This window comes from Balaenoptera musculus, chromosome 7, assembly GCF_009873245.2.
Source record: "Balaenoptera musculus isolate JJ_BM4_2016_0621 chromosome 7, mBalMus1.pri.v3, whole genome shotgun sequence".
NCBI classification, from domain to species: domain Eukaryota; kingdom Metazoa; phylum Chordata; class Mammalia; order Artiodactyla; family Balaenopteridae; genus Balaenoptera; species Balaenoptera musculus.
Window position 1 is genome coordinate 502550 of NC_045791.1, and position 21466 is coordinate 524015.

Here is a 21466-nt window from a genome sequence, read left to right on the forward strand (position 1 = left end):
CAACTGTACTTTAAAAACAACTGTGTCGTGTGCCATTGTATGAACCATCATTTAACTACTTGCATGTTGATAGAGGTATTTAAAACTGTCTTAATCATGCCCTGAAAATTCTTGTTTCCGTAACTTGGAGCACATACGGGACATTTCTTTAGGCTGTCCTACTAGACGTAGGACTGCTGGGTGAAAGGGTGTGCACATTAACATTTCTCATAGTGTGCTGACTTCTTCCTGCAGGGGGACATGGTGTGAGAGTGATTGTTTTTCACATACCCTTTTCAGCACTGGGTATCTAGGGTCATTTAAATGACAGACAGTATCTTATTTTTTTAATTTGGATTTGCTTGGTTACTGGTGAGGTTGAACATCTTTGTAATGAATATTTTTATTGCACGTCAACTTTGAGACCTTGTTTCTTCATATCTTGTCTGTTCTTTCTCTTCTGGGTTGTTTATCTTAACAATTTGTGATAGTTCTTTATTAAACTGCCTATTAATCCTTCAAGAAATTTTTTGTGGAATTTCACCCTAATATATTATTTGTTTTTTTCTAGTACTCATTTCTTTTACTTCTTTAGTCCATCTGAAATTTGTTTTCATGTAAGTGCTTTCATATTCTTTTATAAAAGAACCTGTTGGGCTTCCCTGGTGGCACAGTGGTTAAGTATCCGCCTGCCAATGCAAGGGACACGGGTTCGAGCCCTGGCCTGGGAAGATCCCACATGCCGCGGAGCAGTTAGGCCCGTGAGCCACAACTACTGAGCCTGCGCATCTGGAGCTCGTGCTCCGCAACGGGAGAGGCCGCGATAGTGAGAGGCCCACGCACTGCAATGAAGAGTGGCCCCCGCTTGCCGCAACTAGAGGAAGCCCTCGCACAGAAACGAAGACCCAACACAGCCATAAATAAATAAATAAATAAATAAATAGCGTTCCCTTTAAAAAAATAAAATAAAAGAACCTGTTATTTGTGGCATGGAGTTTCATAGTTCAAAGTACATAGTTATTTAAATTATAAATAAGAAAGAAGTTGTGTTTTTCCTTAGCAGGTTAACTCTGCTTGTATGGTGAGTCTATTTTTTTTTAAATTAATTAATTAATTTTTGGCTGCGTTGGGTTTTTGTTGCTGCGCGCGGGCTTTCTCTAGTTGTGGCGAGCGGGGCTACTCCTTGCGGTGCGCGGGCTTCTCATTGCGGTGGCTTCTCTTGTTGCGGAGCACGGGCTCTAGGCTCACGGGCTTCAGTAGTTGTGGCTTGTGGGCTCTAGAGCGCAGGCTCAGTAGTTGTGGCGCACGGGCTTAGTTGCTCTGCGGCATGTGGGATCTTTCTGAACCAGGGCTCGAACCCGTGTCCCTTGCGTTGACAGGCGGATTCTTAACCACTGCGCCACCAGGGAAGTCCAGTGAGTCTATTTTTAAGGTGTAGGGTGAGGTGAAAGAAAACTTGTTTTATAATTCATGTACTTCCTAGGAACCATAAAGTTGTATTTCACTTTGAACATTTTTTCCCTTAGAAAAAACTTTTTTATTATGGAAAAATTCAACGTATACAGAAGTAGTCAGAAGAATATAATTAGCCTCCATGCACCCGTCAGCCTCAACAGTTGTTGGCCAGTTATCTGGCCAATTTGTGTCCTCTCTCTTCCCGCTTAACTGCCTTCCTGGTATTATTTTGAGGCGAATACTAGACATCACATCATTCTTCTATAAATTTTTCAGTATGTACTTTTAAAAGATAAAGACTTTCTTTTTAAAACGTATCTTTAACACCACTGGTTTATCCAAAAGAAAGTTGGCAGTACTTCCTTGATTATCATAAACAATCCACTTAGTGTTCAGATGTTTGTGTGTATAGTTGTGTCCTTAGGAAGTTCCGATGACAGCTGTCATGGTTTTGCCAGTTTATCTGATTACATAGGAGTATGCGTACTTGTAAAATGAGGCTGTAATTCTCAATTGATAGCTACTGAATTTTTAAAAAATATGTCATTTATTTTAACACTTCAGCTTTTATTTTTATCATGTTTATAAATGCATCTATCTAGTTTACAGCATCAGCTGGTTATGCTAGACTTCTTATAAATTACATGTATAATAACAAATGCGTGACTTGAGAAAATATTTTAGTTTGAAATATTTTTAGACTTATGCTGAAGTTACAGTAGTACAGAGTTCCCATATACTTTTCACCTAGCTTCCCTCAATGATAACATCTGACAACCTAAAAGAATTTTTAGTTGAATTAGGATCTAAAAGTAGGCCCACACATGGTGATTTTTTGATATGTGTTTTAAGTCTCTTTGAATCTGCAATTTCCTTTGCAACTTTTTTTTTTACCCCTTTGCAATTTATTTCTTGAATATGCTGAATTAAGTTTTAAGAAACAGATTCATCGTGTGTGTTTTATGTTTGTATCTTCATTCAGCATCTTTTTAGCTGTGGTCTTTGATAATTTCTTATCTGTATAATGTGAGTTTTGCATGAATAGTCCTATGAATGTAGTAGAAAGACCAAGGTTTGGAGTCAGAAAATCAGAGTTTGAGCCCCTGTCTTCAGTATTTACTAAATAATGGACTTGGTCAGTGGTTTAATTTCTGTGACCCTTAGTTTGCTTATCAAAATAAGACAATATTATTTGGGGAGTTTTTCTGAGTACTCAGTAAGATTATTTACTGAACGTTTGTTGTACCTGATGATGAAATGTGCTGGGTGGCTACCTGTTCAAAGTAGGAATTGTGTCCTCAAGGAGCTTACAGTAGGGACCTCCCTGGTGGTCTGGTGGATAAGGCTCCACGCTCCCAACGCAGTGGGCTTGGGTCTGATCCCTGGTGGGGGAACTGGATCCCCGCGTGCATGCTGCAACTAAGACCCGGCACAGCTAAGTAAATAAATAAATAATAAAAATAAATAAATGAATAAGTAAGTAAATTTTTAAAAAGTTTTCAAAAAGGAGCTTACAATAAAGGAGATGGACATGTAAATGAATAATTAAAATCTGATTAGTGAGGCAGAAAAACATTTTCAAGGTTCAGTGAAAGTGTGATGATGGGAGTGACTGACTCTTGAGATGTCAGAATTTCCTCAGGGGAGGGTTAGGGGGAGTTAAGTTAACAGGGGTTAGGAGGGGTTCTCTGACATAGGGCGTTAGAAGTCTGCGGTGACAAGTGCGACCTTTGACAGGCCGCTGAAATGAGACTGGCCAGCAAGGTGCAAAGGGAGCAATGCCCGAAAAGAACCCTGGGGAGAAGGAGACTGGGGCCACACGTTACATACGAGGGTTTGTAAACTGAAAAGCTATCTGAAATTTCATAGTAATTTATAAATTACTGTTAAATTCATAGAAATTTCATAGTAAAAATACAAAAATAATCATCTATTTCAAATGTAATTCAAATATAAGTTTTTATCAAATATTCTATTACAGATTTTAAATTGCTACTTAATAGTAGCTAATCTGGCCAGAGAAGAAATGGAACTTCTTAGGATGGTTGTTATTATCAAGGGGCACCTTAGTGTATGGCATCGTCTCCTAATGTTTGTAGGGGTATTTGGCTGTTGTACATATAAATTACTGGCCCAAAAGACCTGTTGAACTTCATAAATGTTTGCCCTTCTCTTACCAGATAGCTCCTTACAAAAAAGTCCAGAAAGTTTAGAAGTGCTGTGAGCTGTAGCCATATTTTAGGTTAAGGTCTTTAAAAACTCAACTGAAGTAGCCAGTATTAATAATACTTTTTTCAAATTTACTTGGCCAGATGCTCTTTTAATAACATATCTCCTAGTGCCCACAGAACTTTACTAAATTACACCATTTGTCTGACAGCCAATTGCGGGAGACCTCTGACAGCTTTTCCTGTCTTTCGCAGTGACAAAATGCTGAGCTTCTTCCGCAGAACGCTCGGCCGCCGGTCGATGCGCAGACAGGCCGAGAGGGACCGGCTCCGCGAGGCCCAGCGTGCAGCCACGCACATCCCTGCGGCCGGGGACGCGAGGGCCGTCATCACCTGCCGAGTGTCCCTCCTGGACGGGACCGATGTCAGCGTGGACTTGCCGGTACGGTTTGCTGACTTGCACGTTCGTGCTGAGGTCACGTGCTTCTCTGGAGCTGCGGGGAGGGGCGGAGGATCAGGTCACGTGGGCAGGTGGGACCCGCGCCCGCCGCACGGGTGCGTGGATCAGGTGGCCTTCGATAGCGGGAGCGCTGGGACTTCTCTGGAGTTAGTGGCACTTCACTGGAACTTTCGGATGTTAGGGCGGTTGCTGGTGTGAGTCTTCTGCGTGCGTGTTTGTGTGTTCTCCACGGTGGCAGCACGCCCTGTGCTTCCCGGGCCTTCCTCACAGTCCTTGTTGAGCAGTTATTAAAGCGGTGAGAATCTCTGGGGACGATGATGATACTTACCTGGATACTGTAAGACGTTTAATTCTCTGTATTTTTTTGTAGTTTTCAAAACACTCCTCACTTTCCTCAAAACAAATACTTCCTGCCCACTTCGGTGTGCTTGTAGACGTTTTAATGGAACGAAGTGAGGAAAAGGACTTCGTTCATACCCCTCAGCTCTGGCTGCCCATCTCTTTGTTCCCAAAGTAGTTTGCAGGGTAGGTTTTCCATACACTGTGATCTTTATGTCAAGGTTGGATGTTGTAATTATATTCACATTTTGGGGAGATTTCTTTTGCAGTTATGAATAATCATAACTCACAATGTGAAACAATCCAGTATATCTGAAAGGAGTTAACTTATTCCTTGCAGGTCTCTTTTTTTGAGGGGAGGGGAGGTAGCTCTATGGGGGGTGTGGAGCTTCTTTCTGAGCTGTTTGCTGATACCAAATCTCTTTCTCATGTCTTTGCCCTGTATTAAAAGGTTTACGTGACTAAGCTGTAAAATGTGCAATTTGAGGTGTCACTGAATGTTCCACAGTGTCTTCCCGCCCTACAGACTCCTTTAGTGCACATTCATTCACGCAAAATGCAATTAAAGAACACTTAGTGCGAAGCGGTAGCCTGGGTGCTGCAGTGGTGCATGGTCGGACGAGCCGTGGACGGCCTTAGACTCGCAGAGTGAGAGATGAAGGGACTGGGTAGTTTGTTTAAACGAATATTCTGATTAACTGAGTAATTTAGAATGTACTACTAGGTATGTACATTTTACGTTTTCAAAATAATGGAATATGATAAAATTAAGACAGGATATCTTGAAGTGTTTTGAAGTCATGTTTTTGAGTATTTATTATATTTGTACATTAGACTGGGCATTTTCAGGGTTTTTGATTCTGAAAGACTTTAATGCATTTAAATTTTCTTCCTGTAAGGGCTTCTTGAGGGTTTGTCTGATGTTCCAACATGTGCTCCTTTGTGAGGGTAGTTTTCATATTTATTTGATAAGTATCTCAAGAGTTCTGTGTACGAGTCCACTGAAATATGCTTAGGTATGTGGTGAAAATGTTGAGATTGCTGTGTAGGAGAGTGAAAGGAAGTTTCTCATTACCTAATGTTGGAAGTATGAAGTCTCGAGGGTGTTGATGGAGAAGCTGACACCAGGAAGGTAGAATAAATGGCTAGTGACTGGTTTAGAATGCTTTCCCTTGCTTGGTGCGCTCAGTGAGGGCGTGTGTGATACTCCATCAGGCCAGAAGTGTTAGCCCGCCTTGCGCGCACACAGCTGCAGCGAAAAAGCCAGGAGTTTTACGTTTGTCTCTGTGCAGCCAGAGCGGTCGCCTTTTCAGCTCCGCAGGGGAAATCCTCGAGTTAATAAGCTAACTCTGGATGCTTACGTGGATATAAAATGGGCATTGCCCTCCCAGCTAAACTGCCTTACTAAAGAAAATGTCCAGAAGAATAGTAATTTCTGGGAAGAAAAGGTTTTCTCTCTTTCTTTAATTTTTTAATACAGACTTATTTATTTATTTTTGGCTGCGTTGGGTCTTTGTTGCTGCACATGGGCTTTCTCTAGTTGCAGCAAGCGAGGGCTACTCTTTGTTGCGGTGCACGGGCTTCTCATTGTGGTGGCTTCTCTTGTTGCGGAGCACGGGCTCTAGGCACATGGGCTCAGTAGTTGTGGCACACGGGCTCTAGAGCACAGGCTCAGTAGTTGTGGCGCACGGCCTTAGTTGCTCCGGGGCATGTGGGATCTTCCCGGACCAGGGCTCAAACCCGTGTCCCCTGCATTGGCAGGCAGATTCTTAACCACTGCGCCACCAGGGATGTCCAGGTTTTCCCTTTTTTTGATTTAGCTTCTCAGCCAGTCTAGTATGACTCTGAAAGAAGATTTAGAGTTGACCTTAGAAATTGAATGAAGCACATACTTATTTCCCATTGGGTTTCGCGTCAGTATTGATCATAGCAAGCAGCATGGAACTCAGATGATTGTCCAGGCAATATGCAAGGGATTATCTGCAGAGAAATCTAGATCTATATACTTCAAATTAATGTATACTTAGTAGTAATAGTCATTTTCTTTCTTCGGTTCTCCTTTCCCCTCAAGATTGGGGGAGGAATTTAAATACCTTCTACTTCCTTTTTTTTAAGGAATTAACGTAGTGAGAGTGCCTTTCAGTAAATGATAAAGGCAAGGCATCAGATAGAAATTTCTGATTATCTGGTTTTTAAACTTTCTCTTTGGGAATGCCATAGTAACTCCTTTGATTTATAAGCTTAGTATTGTTTAGTAAATAGCCTGTCTTGTAAAACTCTGCATCTCCTAAGTTTTCAATTAATGGGAAATATTTGATTAACCATTAGATAATAATTTTTATATATCCTCTTTGCTGATACAGATGCTGAAATCTTTAAATTATATAGACCATTGTATCTTAAAATAACTGAAAAAACATCCTGTGTTCACGAATTGTAAGACTTAACATTGTTGAGATGGCAATATACCCAAAACTGATTTACAGATTCAACATAATCCCCACCAGAATATCAGCTGATTTATTTGTGGAAATTGACAAGCTGATTTTCAAATTCATATGGAATTGCAAGGGACCCAGAATAGCCAAAACAATATTTGAAAAAGAACAAAGTCGTAGGACTCACATTTCCCAGTTTTAAGACTTAACTGTAAAGCAATAGTAATCTAGATGGTGTGCTTTGCTGGCGCAAGGACCAATGGAACAGAATAGAGAACCCAGAAATAAACCCACACATCTATGGTCAGTTGATTTTTGACAGGGTGCCAGAGCCATTCGATGAGGGAAAGAATGGTCTTTTCAACAAGTGGTGCTAGAACTGAGTAGCCACATGCAAAAGAATGAAGTTGGACCCTTAACTCCTACATATACAAAAATTAACTCAAAATGGATCAAAGTCCTGAACATAAGACTATAATACTCTTAGAAGAAAATTCAGGGATAAATCTTCATGACCTTGGATTTGATACCAGTTTCTTGGATATGACACCAAAAACATGAACAACAAAAGAATAAATAAATTGAACTTAATCAAAATTATAACCTTTGTGCCTCAGAGGACACCATCAAGAGAGTGAAAAGACTCTCACAGAATGAGAGGAAGTATTTGAAAATTATATATCTGATGAGTAACTAGAACATGTGAAAAATTGTTAGAACCCAATAGTAAAAAGACAAATAACCCAATTTAAAAATGGGCAAAGGATCTGAATAGACATTCCTCCAAATAGGATATGCAAATGACCAACAAGCACATGAAATGCTTGACATCATTAGTTGTCAGAGAAATGCAAATAAAAAACATGAGATACTACTTCACACCAACTAGGAAGGCTAAAATAAAAATGCCAGGTAATATCAAGTGTTGGTGAGGATGTGGAGAAATCTGAACCCTCTTACATGTTTTAGCAGGAATGGTAAGGTGGTCCAGCTGCTGCTCTGGAAAACAGTCTGGCAGTTCCTCAAATGATTAAACATAGTTACCATGTGATCTGGCAGTTCCACTTCTAGGTATATGCCCAAGAGAATTGGAAACACGTTTACACAAAAACTTGTACACAGGTGTCCATCATTCTGAATAGCCAGAAGGTAGAAGCAGCCCAGACAGGTAAGTGTCAGCAGATGAATAGATAAATAAAATGTGTTATATCTGTATAATGGAATACTATCAGTACTTGACCGTAAAGGAAATGGTACTGATACATGCTACATGGATGAACTTTGAAAACATTATACTAGGTGAAAGAAACCAGTCACAAAAGACCATATATTATGTGATTCCGTTCGCATGAAAGTCCAGAATAGAGAAATCCAAAGGGGAAAAAAAAAGCACATTAGAGGTTGCTTAGGACAGATGGGTGGGGACAGAGAGGATGGTGTGAAGGGTGGTTGGGGCCAGTAGCTAAAGGATATGAGGTTTCTTTTTGAGGCGATGAAGATTTTCAAAAAGTAGTTGTGGGGATGGTTGTATATATCTGTGAATATACCTTTGAATTATATACTTTTAATGGGTGAGTGGTGTGGTGTGTGATTTATATCTCAGAGCTGTTTAAGAATGCATGGATTTTTGTATACTTGTGTTTTATTCCACTTAAAGTTTTTTTAGTCGTTAAGAAACATGATAAAAGTGACATACAGCTTTGATTTAAAGGTGATATGCTTGATTCATTACAGGGAAAAAAAGTAAGAGACTACAGTAATAAAGGCACAAGATGATGGGGCTGCAGAATAACTGTGGCTGTAAGTTTGCAGTGGAAGAAATGCTTTGTACATGGATATGGAGGTGGAGAATGTAGATTAGAAATGAGTAAAATATAATTCTCACTCTGGTGTAGAGGGTAATGTTGATTGTGTGGAAGATCAGGAGAGGGTAGTCGGCTGTCATGCAGAGAAGGGGTAAAGGGATGAAGTGGGAAAAAGAGCTTCAGTGGGATGTGTTTGGAAGCCATATTTCAGAAGGTTTAAAGGAATTATTAGGGACAATCTTATATTTTTGGGGTCTCTTATAGTCCCTTGTACCCAGTGGGTGCTTAATAAATATTGTTTAGTTGTCTGAGGGAGTGCATGAAGGGAAAACGGGGGATTGACACGCGAGAATTGGCAAGGAAGAAAGAAAATAGCACAGCAGCTAGAGCATGGCTGGATAGGGGAGATCTGAGTTTGTCGAAATGGTTTTACATACACAGGTAGAAATGATAGGAACGTTCTAGGAGGAATACCATCTTATGCTGAGAAAGATAGAAGACTGATGGGAAGATGCTCTCTTGATGGTCTTAATCTTCCACAAAAGAGGTTATGAAGTGAGGACTGTGTCTGAATGAGGTGGTGACCTAGAGGAATTTGTTAGGAAAGAAAAGAATATAAATAGCAAGCACTAGTCTAGATTTAACTGAAACAAGAAACTGTAGTTTGCCAGAGCTGTGTGGATCTTTGTTTCACTTCTTGTTTTCTGCTTGGTTCGTATTCAGTAGCTGCAAGATGAGAGGGTGTATGAAAATGAGTAGGAGGTCGACCCTGGGATCAGGGATTTCACATCCCTATTCTACACACTGTGGCCACACTGGACCATCTTACTCTTTGCCCAGACATGGTAGACTATTTTACAACTCTGTGCCTTTGCATAGGGTTTATACTAACTGGAATTATAGGTACAGAGTAGCACAGGAAGGAGGGTTCAGGGTCTGGCTTTTTTGGAAGGTAACATAGATGTACTCATTCTTGAAGTCAGAGTTCATTGGAGACCTAAAGGACGTTCTGAGCAGAAAGAACTGCATTTTGCTAAGGCTCAGAGGTATGACTTACTAGGGAAATTGTAAGCAGGTGAAAATGCTGGAGTGACAGGAGATGAGGCTGTAAGAGTGAGCAAGGAACAGTAGGAAAGACTGTTCATGCCCTGGAATTCGCACTTTAATCTGTAGAGGAAGAGGAATAATTTTTTAAGTATGAGAGTGACATTCTGTTTTGCAGTTTTAGGAAGAATCACATTGGCAGCTTCTGCCACTTTGTCTTCTAACTCTTGCCTGCCTCGAGTCTGTCTCTGTCCTCAACCCCACCATAGACTGTCAAGACTTCATATCTTCCTTCATTTTGTTTTTACCTAAAGTGGCAGAGTTGTATCAACCCTTCCAGGCCCAATTTCAGATATAAATTCCTCTGAAGGCTTTACTAGTTTTAAGCAGACTTAACTCACCCTCATTTCCTTAGCATTTTGTCGATACTGCAAGGGTAACACTCATATTGATTGTGTTTAAACTAGTTGTGTATGACTTTATTCTTAGTAAGGACCTTGTGATTGCTTGAGGACAAGAAGTAAACACATATTCATCTATATACCTCTAGCAGCTAATGCATAATAGGTGTCATCCAGTAATTGTTGAATAGAATTGAATGATACATTATGTCAAAAATGTTATTTCCTGTGAATTTTTAAGTGCGTAATGAAATGAAAAACCCTTAAGAGAGTATGGAATGGGAAAGAAACAAAAACACTAATTCAAAAAGACACGTGCACCCCAGTGTTCATAGCAGCACAATTTACAATAGCCAAGACATGGAAGCAACCCAAGTGTCCATCAACAGATGAATAGGTAAAGAAGATGTGGTACATATATACAGTGTAATACCACTCAGCCCTAAAGAGGATGAAATTTTGCCTTTTGCAACAACACAGATGGACTTGAAGGGTGTTATGCTAAGTGAAATAAGTCAGAGACAGACAAATACTGTATGATAATCACTTATATGTGGAATCTAAAAAATAAAACGAACTACTGAATACAACAAAAAAGAAGCAGACTCACAGTTATAAAGAACAAACTAGTGGTTACCAGTGGGGAGAGGGAAAAAGAGAGGGGCAAGTTAGGGGGAGGGGATTAAGAGGTACAAGTGACTGTATAAAATGAATAAGCTACAAGGATATATTGTACAGCACAGGGAATACAGCCAATATTTTATAGTAAGTATAGAGTATAACCTTTAAAAATTGTGAATCACTATATTGTACACCTGTAACATATAATATTGTACATCAACTATACTTCAATAAAAAAATTTTTTAGAGACAATTTTTTTAAATTTATTTATTTTTGGCTGCATTGGGTCTTCGTTGCTGCGTGCAGGCTTCTCATCGCAGTGGCTTCTCTTGTAGCGGAGCACGGGTTCTAGGCACGCGGGCTTCAGTAGTTGTGGCGTGTGGGCTCAGTAGTTGTGGCTCACAGGCTCTAGAGTGCAGGCTCAGTAGTTGTGGCGCACGGGCTTAGTTGCTGCACGGCATGTGGGATCTTCCGGGATCAGGGCTTGAACCCGTGTCCCCTGCATTGGCAGGCGGATTCTTAACCACTGCACCACCAGGGAAGTCCGTAGAGACAATATTGAAAACAAGAAAAAAGTATTTACTTATTGTCTGAGACTTATTTTCATGAAAACAGTATAGTTCTTTTTCATGCTGACTGGACTCCAGATGAAAGTTTTTAAAATATTCATGCTATCCCTGAATTTCAAATTAAGATGTTTTGGGAGATTCTCATTTTGAGATGTCAGATTTCTGTTAGTTTGAGCATTATTAACATCAGGAACCTGCAAATACCTTGTGTTCACTATTGGTTGGCCTATAATTAGTCTCTATTAAGGAGTCAATACATACCCTTGAAAAGATTTTTATTCTGAGGAGGCAGCTACCCAGCTGGCAGAAGCCCATTCTCTCTTTTCTCAAAACACAACTCCCATGTTTCAAGAAGCTGGCAGATGATGCTTTGGCAGAATAAAGATGAGGATGAGAGCCGAATAAGGGAGCCAGGCTTCCCTTTGGTCTTTGAAGCAAATACAGAATGTTGATGGAATCTGAAATTGGTTCTAGAAATGCACCTTAGAATGAAGGTAATGGAAGCATGTAACTTTAGTACCAGATAAGTAAATATTTCTGTGACTTCCTGCTATAACTTAGAAATATTTTGTGTTCCTTTTAGGATCATTGCCATTTGCAAATTTTTTGCGTAATTGCTATTTTCTATTTAAGTTTGTTAGCACTGCTCTGGGGCTTAGTTATTGTAAGTATGATTTAAAATCAAAAGCTTTCTTTGTCATTTCCAGTAACAACTGTCTCTTCCCTTCCTTTGTCCATATTTCTCTTTTCCATCATGTTAGTGGAAAAAATATGTTCAAATGTTTGAATTCAGGTCTTAATCTTTACCTCCATGGTTGTCTTGATATTTGGTATCTGCCCCCTGACTGTGTCCTCAAGAATAAATCATGACAGCACTCCCCAAAGTTCTCTACCTCTAGAAGTCCTCACTCCTAACATTTCTTTTTTTAATTTTATTTTTTTTATTTTTGGCTGCATTGGGTCTTCGTTTCTGTGCACGGGCTTTTCTTTGGTTGCGGCAAGCGGGGGCTACTCTTCATTGCGATGCACAGGCTTCTCATTGTGGTGGCTTCTCTTGTTGTGGAGCATGGGCTCTAGGCGCGTGGGCTTCAGTAGTTGTGGCATGTGGGCTCAGTAGTTGTGGCTCATGGGCTCTAGAGTGCAGGCTCAGTAGTTGTGGCACACGGGCTTAGTTGCTCCTCAGCCAGGGATCAAACCCATGTCCCCTGCATTGGTGGGCAGATTCTCAACCACTGCACCACCAGGGAAGCGCTTTTTTTTTGATGTGAACCTTTTTTTTTTTTAAAGTCTTTATTGAATTTGTTACAATATTGCTTCTGTTTTATGTTTTGGTTTTTTCGGCCCTGAGGCATGTAGGATCTTAGCTCCCTGACCAGGGATCAAACTCGCACCCGCTGCATTGGAAGGCAAAGTCTTATCCACTGGATCGCCAGGGAAGTCCCTTAAAATTTCTTTACCTGAATTCCCTACCCCTCTTCCATCAAACTTTCACGGAGTGATACATTATAATGAAAGGAATGTATCTAGTGTTACTTTCCCCTTCCCTTTGGAATGGGAGTGAATCACAGACCTGAAAAGTTGTTTGTTGAATGGGAAGTGATTGACTATGGTTTTCTGATTCTTGGGCCTCTCCTCTAGGACTCACCTACACCCCCACTAATTTCTCAGAGCTAAATGGAGCTGATACAGACTAGGGTTGAGCTCTTTCTGTTGTTACACATAATCCAGAGAAGCTTATTCATCCTAATGAATATAGCAAAATAAGGAGACAAATTTAAAATAAAGGACAAATTAGTGAGTGGGAAGATCATATTTAGGAACTCTTCTCATAGGAGGAAAGAAAGTACAAAATAGGAAGCATAAGAGAAAAGTTAAGAAATGGAAGATAAGTCTCTATTCCCCTAAGATTAGGAACAAGACAAGGATGCCTGCTTTCAGCACTATTATTCAACATAGTATTGGAAGTTCTAGCCAGAGCAGTTAGGCAGAAAAAAGAAATGATAGGCATCCAAATTCTAAGGGAAAAAGTAAAATTATTTCTGTTCAAGATGACTTGATCTTATAAGTAGGAAACCCTAAAGATTCCACAGTAAAACTATTAGAGCTAATAAAAGAATTCAGAAACGTTGCAGGATACAAGATCAGCCAACAAGAATCAAGTGCACGTCTATACACCAGTAGTGAGCAATCCAAAAATGAAATTAAGACAATAATTCCTTTAGCATCAAGGAGAATAAAATACTTAGGAATAAGTTTAACCAAGGAGGCAAAAAACGGGTACACTGAAAACTACAAAACGTTACTGAAATGAAAGAATCTAAAGAATCTAAAGAAAAGATAACCCATGTTCATGGATTGAAAGATTAATATTGTTAAGAGGACAGTACTACCCAAAGTGATCTGTAGATTCAGTGCACTCCATATCAGAATTCTAAGAACATTTTTTGCACACATAGGAGAGACCAGAGACCATCCTAAAATTCATATGGAATCTCATGGGACTCCAAATAGCCAGAACAGTCTTGAAAAAGAAGGAAAAGGTTGAGCTTGCATGTCCTGATTTGAAAACTTATTACCAAGCTATAGTAATGAAAACAGTGTGGTTCTAGCATACAGACAGACATGCAGACCAATGGAACAGAATGGCGAGTCTAGAAATAAACCTTCGAATACATGGTCAAATGATCTTCTGCAGAGGTGCTAACACCATTCAATGAGGGAAGAGTCTTTCAACAAATGGTGCTGGGAAAATTGAATATCCACATGCAAAAGAATGAAGTTGGATTGTTATGTTACACCATATACAAACATTAACTCAAAATGGATCAAAGACGACTGTGGTATTGTGATTTATAATAAATATATATTTGATCCTTGTCGTGTTTCTGGCACAGAGCTCCAAAAGCCCTTGGAATTTCCTAAGTCAGGAGAGCCCTGAAAGTGTTTTTGTTATGTTAACAAAGCCCCTAGGTAGCCCACTGATAGGGACTGGTTGACTGGGGGACTCACCATGTGATTAGGAGGTTGGAAGCTGGTACCCCCGCCCCCACCCCAGCTGGGAGGGAGGAGGGGCCAGAGATTGAGTTCAGTCCCCAGTGGCCAGTGATTTAATCGGTCATGCCTATTTAATGAGGCTTCCATAAAGACCCTGAAGGACAGGTTTGGAGAGCTTCTGGGTTGGTGAACCAGAACGCTTCCACGTGCTGGGTCCCAAACTCCACTGGGACAGAAGCTCTTGTGTTTGGGACCTCGCCCTGTGTATCTCCTCATCTGGCTGTTAATTTGTATCTGCTGATATCCTTTGTAATAAACTGTAAATCTAGTGAGTAAACTGATTTCCTGAGTTCTGTGAACTGTTGTAGCAAGTTCATTGAAGCCAAGGAGGGGGTCATGAGAAGCCGTTTAATAGCCAGTTGGTCAGACACACCCATAGCAACCTGGACCTGCGATTGGCATCGGAAGTGGGAGCAGTCTTGTGGGACTGAGCTCGTAACCGGTGGAGTCTGATGCTCTCTCCAGGGAGACAGGGTGAGAATTGAGTTTGTCTGACACGCAGTCAGTCTCCTTGGAGAACTGAGTTAATTGCTTGGTTGTGAGGAAGACACGGACACATCCAAGTGGGTGTAGAATCAGAATGACAAAATTTTAAGTGTGAGAGCTAAAACTATGAAACTCTTAGAAGAAAACATAGGGGAAAATCTTCATGACATTAGATCTGGCAGTGTTTTTTTGGATATGACAATAAAATGTAGGCAGCACAAGAAAAAATAAATAAGTTGGACTTCATCAAAATTAAAAACTTTCGTGCATTAAAGGATACTCACTATCAAGAGAGTAAAAAGACAACCCACAGAATGGGAGAAAATATTTGCAAATTGTGTATCTGATAATGGATTAATATAGAGAATATATAAAGAACTCCTACAACTCAACAACAAAAAAGCAAGTCAAATCAAAAATAGGAAAAGGACTTGAATAAATATTTCTCCAAAGAAGATATGCAAATGGCCAGTAAGTACATGAAAGTATGCTTAACATCACTAGGCATTAGGGAAATGCAAATCAAAACCACATGAGATACCCTTTTACACCCATTAGGTTGGCTGTTACCAACACAGAAAAAGAAAATCCAGAAAATAACAAGTGTTGGTGAGGATGTGGAAAAAGTGGAACCCTGTGCATTGCGGGTAGGAATGTAAAATGGTGCAGGTACTACGGAAAACTGTTCGGTGGTTTCTCAAAAAGTTAAACGTGGAATTACAGTATTCTACACCTAAGTATGTACCCAAAAGAATGGAGAGCAGGGACTCAGTTACTTGTATACCACTGTTCACAGCAGTGTTATTCACAGTAGCCAGAAGGTGGAAACAACCCAGTGCTCATCCACAGATGAGTCGGTAAACAAAATGGCCTGCAGTCATCCCTTGGTGTCTGTGGGGGATTGGTTCCAGGACCTGCTGCAGATACCAGAATCCAAGGATACGGAACGTGCCGTACGGAGGGCCGACTGTATACATACCGTGGAATATTATTCAGCTTTAAAAAGGAATGAGGGACTTCCCTGGCGGTCCAGTGGTTGAGACTCCCAGCTTCCACTGCAGGGGGCACAGGTTTGATCCCTAAGATCTCACACATGCTGCACAGTGTGGCAAAAAAAAGAAGAAGCTGAAATTGACATCACACTTTTCAGTGGCAACATAGACTGTAGGAAGACGATAGAGTAATATATTTTGAGTGATAGAGTAATGTATTTTGAGTAATAGAGTATTGACAGAAAGTAACTTTGAACCTTGAATTTTATATCCAGCCAACTGTCATTCAAGTATAAGAGCATGATTAAAATATTCTCAAACATAGAAGATTACATATAAAGTCCCACACAGGAAACATTTCTTGAGGAAAAACTCAAATGAGTAGAGAAATCTCGCAGATGCTGCTAGGTATGTGTAATGCACACGTGTAAGACATGTAAAGAATGATTGAATACCAAAGTAAAGTTGTTGTCTTAAAAAAGATTAACCATGACCAAAGAAAAGAAAAGAAAGAGGAAGAATATCCATAAAACCTGATGAGGATTGGGTGGAGGGGTGATTGGGGGCATGAGGCCCTGGTAAAGTTCTGTCTTGATAAAAGGATGACAGTTTATCAAGTAGAAAGGATGTAGAAAGTGCAGAAAAAGCAGTGGACAAGTTGAAATAATCAAGTTTTCAGTTAAAAGGCAGAAATTGATGATTCAATGAAAAAATCTACATTTTTTTTAATGGGAAATATTCTAAATAATTTAAAACTAGGGGGAGGGGCATGGATACAACATATATGAAAATTGAGGACCTCAACAGTGCTTTTACTTAAAAGGTTGTATTTATGGATAGTTACCATATTAGAAATTAAAACCGAAAAATTAGGGACTTCCCTGGTGGTCCAGTGGTTAAGACTTCGCGCTTCCATTGCAGGGGGCGCAGGTTTGATCCCTGGTCAGGGAACTATGATCCCACATGCCACGTGGTGTGGCCCAAAAAAAAAAAAAAACAAAACTGAAAAATTAAAGAAAAACTTTACTGGTTAATTTAAAAATAGCAATAATATACCCCTTATAGGTTAACAAAAGTAACATTTTTATGAAAAATAACTATCTTACTAAACAACAAAAGAATTTAGTGAGAAGAGTAGCATTATTTTATGCACTTTTACCAGTCTCTTTAATGCTTGATTTAATAGACCAGTACTTAGATTCTCTTATCTCCTGTATTCACTCTGTTGCAGTATGTTGTTTTGATTGAGGTACGTGAGGAGGATCTTGGGACCATGTGGATCTTTCTTCTTGGGATCCCTCAGGGGTCCTGAGAGCACACTCTGCGACCTGCTTTTTCTGCGCAAGCTTCTTGTTATCGCCCTGACTCCCTCCAGTTTGGTGTCTTCTGAGTTTATCAGTAGTTTTCTCGCTGTCCATTTTCCCTCCCACCTTCCATTTCTGCTTTTGCTATTTCCTACCCTACATTCTTTCCAGTTTAAGACCGATCTTCAAGTCTTCACTGATGATTCTAGTCTCAGTGACTCTCTCTTCTCTTCTCTGGCAAATATAGTTGGTTCCACATGGTTTGTGCTTAAGTGTTCTAAGATATCTTGTTTTCTCTTTCCAGTTATTATAAAGCTCCTTTAAAGTAGGGACCCTAAAAATTGACAAGACAAGAGTTTCTTCTTACACGTAGTGTTAGGTACACGGTAATATTTGTTGGTTGATAGGAAGTAACACTATCCAGGAAAGCACATAATAGATCACAAATTCTCTTCTGGCCTTAAATGGTTTATTGGAAAACCATGGTATCTTCCCCATTACCAGCTACATGGTAATACTTGGTGTTGCAACTATTTTTTTTTTTTTAAGAGATCTTGTGTAATTAAAACCATCTTCAGTTCAGACTTGTTGATCTTATAAGTCACTTACTGATTTATTTTCTTGCCATTTCAGAAAAAAGCCAAAGGACAAGAGCTGTTTGATCAGATTATGTACCACTTGGACCTTATTGAAAGCGACTATTTTGGACTGAGATTTATGGATTCGGCACAAGTAGCAGTGAGTATCTGTTTTTTGGAGGCTCTAAAATGGGGACAGAAATGAAAATTGTCAGATGATGTGCTAAGTGCTACAAGGCTATACATATACTCAATGTCTTCTTTTTTCCTGTGCTTTTCTTATTATGGTCTGAAGCTTTGACACCTTGCTTAAGAATAACCTGAAGTGCCTGTTTAAAAAAAAAAGAGTTCTGGCCCTAAGCCAAATTGCTAGAGCATGATCTTTGCAGATGAGACTTGGAAATCTCAACCGGTGGATTGGTCTCGGGCATACTAGAGTTACCACTGTGTCTTGAGGATGCTGGGATGGGAGGTTTCTGGGCTCTTGGGTGAATGAGTGACAGAAGTTCCTAGTTTGCAAATTAAGGTGAGAGGACTAGGATATCCCTAAGATCCCTTCCAGATCTGTGATTATCTGTAAATAGATGTTCTTTGACGTGTGCATTTCAGATGAGAGAACGGCATATGTAATAGGGTAGGAAGTTGGAGGCTTTTCAGAGAATTGAGTACTTTAGTAGGATTTGACTGGAGGGTATTTGCAAGAGAGTTGTAGTTAAGATTGGAAGGTGGATTAGTGGCCAAACTGAATAGCAAAAGTGTTAATAATAAATTGGCACTATTCTCTAATAATTGGGATTAGGAATTTTTCAGGCAGGGAGGTTACATTTTTCTGTAGGAAGTTTTATATAGGAATATTGTGTAGGATTGTTTGGAGTGGGCAGAGAACGAAGTCAGAGAGTCAGTGCAAACACTTCGGGGATAAAAGTAATATTAGGGCCTAGAGTAGGGCATTCACAGTAGCCGGGAGAGTGAGGGAGCAGGGAGAAGGATATCAAGACCTTAAGGCTTGTTTTCTGGAAGTTTGTGATGGGGTTTGTGTGGGTGTGGGGGGGAGGGTGTGTGTGTGTGTGTGTGTGTGTGTGTTTAGTGACAGTAATTGCAGTATTTAGGACCCGACCCATAGGGACAAATATATTACGTAATAAGAATTCTCAAGTTCCTTTTGGAGTGGGTTTTTTTTGTGGGGGGGGGAGGCGTTTGGTGTGATTGATAAATTAACTGGAATACCTCTGTAAGATACTTTATAAACCCACATGTCTTGGAGATGAACTCCTAGGATGGTTTTATAGAGCATCTTAGCTAAATGTACAGCTGTTAATAATGTTAGCTGCAGCTGTTTTCTTGATTTCCCCTGATCCCTAATTTAAAAAAATAAGCATGAGCATTTAGCTGCAGGGTATTGGTGAGGTAAATTTTGATACATCCTTACAGTGGAATACCTGCAGCCCATTAAAAACGGTGATTTTTAAGTATACTAATTGACACAAATGATGTAAAAATAAAAAGGGTTACAAAACAGTGTAATTGAATTCTTCTGTTTTTAAAAAATCTGGATATGTGTGCACACATAAACATGAAAAAATTTGAAAAGCTGTTTTCCATAGTTTCAGAGTTCTGATCGCTGGATAGATTTAGTCTAGGAGGCATTTCTTTCATTCTTCTTTTGAACCTTATTTCTTTTCTATTAGAGGAAACCCCCTAAGGGCAGGGAGTGAGTCTTAGTTACCTCTGTTACCCAGCATGTGGTAACAGCCCACAAGACCATTTACTGAATTGAATTCTCTGCTACTTAGTTTGATAAAGGCTTGGTTAACTGGTGAGTTGAATATCATTAAACTCTCACCTCTAGAATAATGGAGTTAAAGTCTTACAACCAGATGAAAAGAATAAATGATTTTGGGGGAAATCACACAGCCTCCTGTTTTTTGAGGGGTTGTGAGGGAAAAGAGGTAGAAGTGTGCCAATGTTATGTTTCAGGTACTTTCTTTCCATTTCTTAAAGTATTTAAGTAATTGTGGAAAGAAACAAACATGCAGCTGTTCCTAAGTTGCATTATTTATTCTTTGCTAATATCAGCAATTACTGAATTACTAGATCCCATATTTTTTCCTCTCATTTGATACACATATAGTGCTCTTCTTCTGGTCATAACAAGTGTCTGGTAAAGCCAGCATTAGAATTTGTGATCCCTACTTTTTTTAGTTTTAGTTTCTCTCTCTCAATGCTCAGAAATCTAGGCAGTAAGATTAAATTTATATAGTCTTACGTTTTTTTCAGTTTCTACTTGTGCTGTCACTAAAATACTCTTTGTGAATTGAGCTGGAAGAACAATAATTGGTGGATGAAAGCTATGGAAGATGAACTCTAGATAGCACTTTAGGTATTCTTAAAGTGCTGACTCACTTGCTTCCGTAACAGTCTTGTGACATAAGTGAACATAGAGATGAGTGTCGGTTATTCAGAGCATGGCCAGATTTAACCCCAGAATTAAACAAAATTGATGCTTTACGACAGTTCAGTTTGTTGGTGAAGATAATGAACGTGATAGATCATGTGGATTTTTGGCCAGGATCATCTATGTAAACTAAGTTAACCCAGTGGTTTCCATAGCTCTTTTTCTGGAACCATTTGAGATACAGTTGCAGGTAGGCTGTCCCATTACCCCTGAATTTCCTACAAACAAGCATGTTCTCCCGCATAACTCAATACAGGCATCAGAACCAGGAAGTTATCATTGTGACATTGCCACCATCTAATCCTCAGACCCCACTCAAGTTGTGCCACTTGTCCCCAGAGTGTCATTTGTAGCCAGAGGCTCCCTATTTACCAGTCACTCCCCATTCCTCCTCCCCACAGCCCCTGGCAAAGGCTAATCTTTTGTTTGTATGGATTTGCCTGTTTTGAGAATTTCATACAAATGGAGTCATGTAATATGTGGCCTTTGAGTCTGGAAATGCACTTGGCATAATGTTTTTAAGGTTCTTCCATGTTGTAGTACGTGTCAGTGCTTGATCCTTATAGGTGAGTAATATTCCGCGGTAGGGATATACCACATTTTTATTCATTCACTGATAGACATTTAGGTTTATTCATTTTTGGCTATTATGAATAATGCTGCTGTGAACATTTGTGTACAAGTTTTTGCGTTGAACATAATTCTTCCAGGTATGTATCTAGGAGTGGAATTACTGGGTCATAGGGTAACTTTCTTGTATAACTTTTTGAGGAACTGCCAAACTGTTTTCCATAGTGACTGCACCATTCCGCATTCCTGTCTGCAGTGTGTAAGGGTTCCAATTTCTGCATATCCTCACTAACACAACATTTCCCCTTCTTTTTGATTCTAAGTAGTTGGTATGAAGTGGTCTCATTGTGGTATTGATTTGCACTTCCCTAATGGAAAAGATGTGAACATCTTTTCATGTGTGTATTGACCATTTGTATATCTTCTTTGGAGAAATGTATTCAGATTCTTTACCCACTTTAAAATTGGGTTATTTCCTTTTTATTGTTGAGTTGTAAGAGTTAAACTATTGCCTATTCCATAGTCACAAAGATTTAGGTATGTTTTCTTCTTTATCTGTTTGGAGTTAATTTTGGTATATGCTGTAAGGTAAGGGTCAAACTTCATTGTTTTATATGTGGATATCCAGTGGTCCTAGCAGCACCACTTGTTGAAAAGATTATTCTTTCCCCATTGAATGGTCTTGGCACACTTACTGTAAGTCAGCTGAGCGTAGATACATGGGTTTACTTCTGGGTTCTTTGTTCT

General features: G+C 39.7%; 1 protein-coding gene across 4 annotated transcripts in view; it reads left to right on the forward strand.

The window, feature by feature from the left end:
• EPB41L5 (erythrocyte membrane protein band 4.1 like 5) overlaps window positions 1-21466 on the forward strand; it is a 135100-nt gene that overhangs the window by 2359 nt on the left and 111275 nt on the right. For all 4 annotated transcript variants that reach the window (XM_036858285.1, XM_036858288.1, XM_036858289.1 and 1 more), the window contains exons 2-3: window positions 3858-4044; window positions 17750-17854. In XM_036858285.1, coding sequence (XP_036714180.1) covers window positions 3865-4044; window positions 17750-17854 — 285 coding nt within the window. In that variant the 5' untranslated portion in view covers window positions 3858-3864. The remainder of the gene's footprint in view (window positions 1-3857; window positions 4045-17749; window positions 17855-21466) is intronic.